At 40.1% G+C, this 5,971-nt stretch overlaps 1 protein-coding gene across 1 annotated transcript in view; it reads right to left on the bottom strand.

The window, feature by feature from the left end:
• Window positions 1-5,971, bottom strand: part of GABPB2 (GA binding protein transcription factor subunit beta 2) — a 23,739-nt gene that overhangs the window by 13,789 nt on the left and 3,979 nt on the right. Inside the window, exons 2-5 of the mRNA XM_007460248.1 lie at window positions 5,252-5,359; window positions 3,364-3,531; window positions 2,613-2,807; window positions 218-356 (exon numbers count right to left, since the gene is read on the bottom strand). Of these exons, the coding sequence (XP_007460310.1) occupies window positions 218-356; window positions 2,613-2,807; window positions 3,364-3,531; window positions 5,252-5,359 (610 nt within the window). The remainder of the gene's footprint in view (window positions 1-217; window positions 357-2,612; window positions 2,808-3,363; window positions 3,532-5,251; window positions 5,360-5,971) is intronic.

The following is a 5,971-nucleotide window of genomic DNA, read 5'->3' as shown; positions in this document are numbered from 1 at the left end:
CGAACCCGCGTCCCCTGCATCGGCAGGCGGACTCTCAACCACCGCGCCACCAGGGAAGCCCAGTGCATTAGCTTTTAAATCTATTATAAATCTTCCATTTGAGGAATATTTTAATAAAGGAGTGGGTATCAGACAGGGTACCTATTCATCTCATAAGAAAACCTGTAATTCTGTTCATTTTAAGTCTAAGATAAATGTCACATTATCAGAACATTACCTGAGGTTGTTTTGGTGCTGGCTGAAGAAACAAGGCTTGCAAGGTTGACAACTTCTCCTGACGTGAAGATGAATGGGGTACCCATAGTCACAGGGTTGGCTCTCTCAGGATTAGCATTCACCTGATTCTGCATTGCTTCCTATAAAACAATGCAAGATATTTCAAAGTCAGAACACTTACTAACCAGCCTTAGTTATACAGTTACTGAACAGCCCCCCCACAATGCTCTGTCAAGCAGAACTAGTTCCGGTGCACAATGTCCCAGGGACCTCACAGTTCTCATTAAGACGACTGTTTTTTCTCAAACCAGGGCAACAGAGACATTAGATTGCTTTCCCAAGCTTATCTCTACTTTAGAAAAAAATAAAAAGGCGTTATTATTTGCAAAAACTTCTAGACAATTCACTTAACCTCTCCGGATATTGGTTTTTAATTTGAAAAATAAAGGGGGTGGCCTAAAAAGTAATTTCCAGCACTAATATTCTATGATCAATTATGTACAAGACAATGTGCTAGCTGGAGATCCCTGCAGAGAATCTACAGAGAACAATATTCTCCAGAGTTTTGTCCAACTACTTATTCCATTCTGCCATTGAAGAAATCCCTAAGAGAATATATAACAAGCAAATAAATGTGTGCCGGATTTTAAAGTCTAGTTCCATATGCTGCACTTCTGCTTCTAGAGATATCTGCACAATTTCGGTATAAAGATGCTTATCTTTATTTTATTTTTTTACTTTCATAAGCAGTTTTCTACAAACATGATCACTACTAAAAAACAGTCAAATTATAAAAGGGCTCTAAACAAGGAATTGAAAGTTGAAGAGAATAACCAGTCTATAGGGAACCATATGTCAGAAAAAACCAACCAACCACTGATAATACAGTAGAAATCGCTATTTTTTTACATATAATTATCCCCTTGCTAAGAGCTTCAATTGAAATGGATTATTCATTCTCTGATTACTGTAAAATTCCTTCTTTACCCTCCATTATCACTTCCTTAATTCAAGCTTTCATTGGCTCTTGCCTGGCCTAATGAAGGCCTTCAGCATTAAGTGTCTTCTCTCTCAAGTCTGTACCACACTCCAAACAATCATGTTTTAAAAAATCTTATTGTATCAATTCTCAACTTAAAAGCTTCTATTGGATCCCCCTTGCCCACAAAATAGTCCATATTCTTTTTTTTTTTTTTTTTCGCTGTATGCGGGCCTCTCACTGTTGTGGCCTCTCCCGTTGCAGTCCAGACATGCAGGCTCAGCGGCCATGGCTCACGGGCCCAGCTGCTCCGTGGCACGTGGGATCTTCCCAGACGCATCCGTTTTTTTTTTTTTTTTTTTTCGCTGTATGCGGGCCTCTCACTGTTGTGGCCTCTCCCGTTGCAGTCCAGACATGCAGGCTCAGCGGCCATGGCTCACGGGCCCAGCTGCTCCGTGGCACGTGGGATCTTCCCAGACGCATCCCCTACATCAGCAGGTAGACTCTCAACCACTGCGCCACCAGGGAAGCCCAATAGTCCATACTCTTTTGCATGCCATCTAACAACCCTATGTTCAGAACTCAGCCTCTCAAGCCTTAGCTCCTGCCACTCCCAAACTCTGCTTTTCTTGCCCAATCTCTGGTCACAGAACTACTTACTCTTTCCTGAATATTCCATGTCCTTTCCCACCTCTGTCTTTGATTCGCTTTTTCTAGCCTAGAATATCATCTTCTCACACCTCTGCCTACTACTCCTTCAAAACTCAGTTCAGAGCCTACATATACTTTAATCCTTGCCTTAAGCATTATCAATACTCCCTCCTGTAATACTTACTAGGTATCTGTTTACCACCATAGCACTGTAATGCTTTATATCTTGTCTTTACCTTCATCATACTGTAAACACTCCAAGGACAGGGCTATGTCCTACTAATCTTTGTATCTCTCATCATGTTATTTCCTGATATACCAGTGCTGGCTTAGGAAATCAATGCATGATATCATCACAGCTGATTTTTAATTCTGAGATGGCTTTCTTATGACTCAATATGCTTTAGAGCTATGTACTATCTCACAAGAGCTGATGTATATTCATAAAACATAAAGAGGTTTTTAATATTATCCCAAGTCAAGTTTAATTAGAAAGGGAAATTTTCATGGAGAAAAAATACTCTAAAGCCAAATAAAAACTTATTTTTGTACTGGCCACAACACTGTTCTTCAATCACCATGAATAATTCAGGGCTTTATAGAATATTATTTTTTTTTAAAGATACTAATGACACTGAGTCACAAGATTGAGACATAATGGAAGTATTACTTTGATAAGATAGAGAAAATTCAGTTTTGATTCAGCTCCTACAGAAAATCCTTAACTTCAACTGAAGTATACTGTGGTGTATAAAAAGAACAGGACCTGAAGGATGACCAGAATCTCAGCATTGTTTTTCTCCAGGGCTATGTCAAAGGCAGATTTATCAAACTTGCTGAAAGCATGGACATCAGCTCCATATTTGATAAGTAGCTCTACAACATCTCGATGGTGGTGCTCTGTGGCCCAGTGCAAAGCTGTCATCTTCAGCATGTCCTTGGCATTCACATCTGCACCATTCTGTCATAGAAAAGTAATTTTTTTTAAAGAGACACTGGTTACAGTAGCACAGGTACAATATCCCATCACCATATACAGAGGATTTCCATAGAGATTACACATATTCAAATTTAGAAATGTTTAAGAAATATCAAAGGGAAAAACATGTCTCCTGAATTCAAATTCTCCTCAATGCTGATAGACACAATGCCTTAAATGAGAGGACCTTTTAAGGACATAGTTGGAAATTATAACAGATGGGAGAGAAGGGGAAAAGAACAGATTTTTGTTGCATTTATTAACAGAGAGCTGAGTGCCTGAAAAAATAGGCATAAGATCAGAGAACACCTGCAGAAGAAAAATGAAGAAAGATCAATAAAGTCTGTTTAGCCTTTAAAAACTTAGAAAATAAAATCCTCATAGCCATGATGACTCTTGAAAGAGATGCAATTCAATGCTATAAACTGTCCTAAACTTAATCTTCCCCAACCTAGTTTCCTACCACCTGTTGAAGTAAAAATACAGGGAGGTATTTGTCTTTTTTATAATATAGACCCCCTCACTCTTCTTGCTTTACCCTAACAAGTAGTTCCACGATGTGTGCATGTCCATCAGCTGCAGCCATGTGCAAGGGGGTCCTGTCCACTTTGGTCCGGGCATCCCTGCTAACGCCTGCTCGAAGGAGCACTTCTGCTGTGGAATAATGACCATACTGGGCTGCAAGGTGGAGGGGTGATGTTCCAAGCTGTGGGAAAATAATACTCATTTAATATCAACTGTGTGCAGAGTCCTAAATCATTACTGGAGGGATACCAATGAACAACAGGTGACGCCTAGGTTCCTGTCCTTGGAGAAAGAATCTGGCTGGACAGATAAGCTGAAGAAATTATTTCATTAAAATTAATACACTAATGGACAAATAAATATACAACCAATTAAAGAAGCGCTAAGTATAATGGATTTAAGTCAGGTAGACTTACCAGGTAAAATTCCATAAAGGGTATGATTTTAAATAGGGCTTAGAAGAAGGTTTAAAAAAATGGATAGAAAAGAGCATTCTGAGTCAGGGATAAAGGGAAGGGATAGGCAAGTTCAAAACAATTCTAGGAAAAGGGCAGAGACTAGAAAGTTATATGTGAAATTTAGGGTACAAATTTAATTGGTTGAAATAGAAGTTTGTTACCACAGTAAAGCAAAGCAAAAATACTGATGAGATGAAGTGCCCCCCGCACCCCGCAGAAAAAAATAGCAATGGTGTGTCAATAGCAATAAGCAAGTCTGTATCATCTCAAAGTAAGTCTTGTTACTAATCACAGTTATCTATCAGCATCCATTTTGGCCAGAGATCTATTCCTTTTTCATGTTATGCTCTCTATTTTAAAACCTATTTCGTTTATTCTTTGCTTTTCATATATTCACTCTCTTTACCTGATTGGATTTAATTCACATTGCTCTTTTCAGGCCTATTTATAGAAATGCTAATCTCATTGGTTTCCTTTCTTCCTTTTTGTGAAGTGCTAAGAAACTGCTGGCCTCTAAAGTTATGAATTAATCACCCCAGAACAGAGGACAGTGCTTACCGAATTGTTAAAATTAGGCAATGCTTACAAAATCTATGAATACTAAGCAAACCCATGTTATAACCGGGACCTGGATCTTCTGACACTCAGCTCTCCAAGTTGACTGTCTGAACTCATGAAATTACACCTTTCTCTTTAATGTTTTTTAACAGTGGTAAAGGAAACAAAATGGCTAGGCTATTCCTTATTAATGAGGACATTTTAGAGAAAAGGAAACAAGGAGTTTCATTAGTTTAGAAATGCACTCAGTACACTGATTTTGTTTAATTTCTAGCTATTTATAGCCTATAACCCAAGTACACTCCAGGGAGAAGTAAACCTTTAGAAAATACTCTAAAAATTAAAACATTATAGGGCTTCCCTGGTGGCGCAGTGGTTAAGAATCCCCCTGCCAATGCAGGGGAAACGTTCGATCCCTGGTCCGGTAAGATCCCACATGCCGCGGAGCAACTAAGCCTGCGGGCCACAACTACTAGAGCCCACGCAACTAGAGCCTGTGCTCCACAACAAGAGAAGCCACCGCAGTGAGAAGCCTGCTCGCCACAACAAAGAGTAGCCCCCGCTCTCTGCAACTAGAGAAAGACCGCAAGCAGCAACGAAGACCCGATGCAGCCAAAAATAAATAAATAATTAAAAAAAAAAAACATTATAGAAAGTCACAAGTATATAGTATCTTACAATTACCACCCATATATCCACAGGAGATTATTTCAATTTGGAAACTAAAAGAAAAGGAAAACCACATATTCAGATGAGGCAAAGAAAATGAAATGCTTGTAAGGAGACTGAGGCAGAAACAGAATGAAGAAAAATCAGTACAGACTGTTTAGCCTTTATGAAAAAGGTTGGTAACAGTGCATACTGGGAATAATTAAGAGAGCTTACCCAGTCTGTGGTGAATGGGGCACCATTTGCCATCAATGTTCTCACTTCATCATCTTGGCCTTTTCTTGCTGCTTCTAGCAACCTCTTCCCCAAGTCCACCAAAGACATCTTTATGCATAGGAACACAAATTTTTGGGAAGCTGTCACTCAAACACAAGGAAAGCTGCCTGTAAAATGTTTTTAGAAGACCTCTTGTATATATGCTTTTAGCAGACCTCTTGTATATATGTAAGATACTTCTCAAGCAGACTATCTGATAAGGCACTTCTTTTCTACTTCATCTAACACAAACAGTCAGATATTTGGGAAGTTTCTGGCCCTAAACCATAGTTCCCTCACCTTCAATCTCCAGAAAAATACTTTGGAAATATGTGAAACACATTACTGCCTTTCTAGCTTAAGGAATCAATAAAACAGCATTTCACCCCTTTGAAACAACCATGGGTAGAAATAGTACATTACAACAAAAAATGAATAGATAAACCAAGGATACTGAGACTCAGGTACATGGCAGACACTTTTTCAAAAATGAACAGAGGGCCTCCCTGGTGGCGCAGCGGTTGGGAGTCCGCCTGCCGATGCGGGGGATGCGGGTTCGTGCCCCGGTCCGGGAGGATCCCACGTGCCGCGGGGCGGCTGGGCCCGTGAGCCGTGGCCGCTGGGCTTGCGCGTCCGGCAGCAGGGGAGGCCACGGCGGTGGGAGGCCCACATATCGCAAAA

The sequence above is a fragment of the Lipotes vexillifer genome, unplaced genomic scaffold (genome assembly GCF_000442215.2).
Source record: "Lipotes vexillifer unplaced genomic scaffold, Lipotes_vexillifer_v1.1 scaffold209, whole genome shotgun sequence".
Taxonomy (NCBI): Eukaryota; Metazoa; Chordata; class Mammalia; order Artiodactyla; family Lipotidae; genus Lipotes; species Lipotes vexillifer.
The sequence above is the reverse complement of the archived record's forward strand: the minus strand, read 5'-3'. Positions and strand labels throughout refer to the sequence as shown.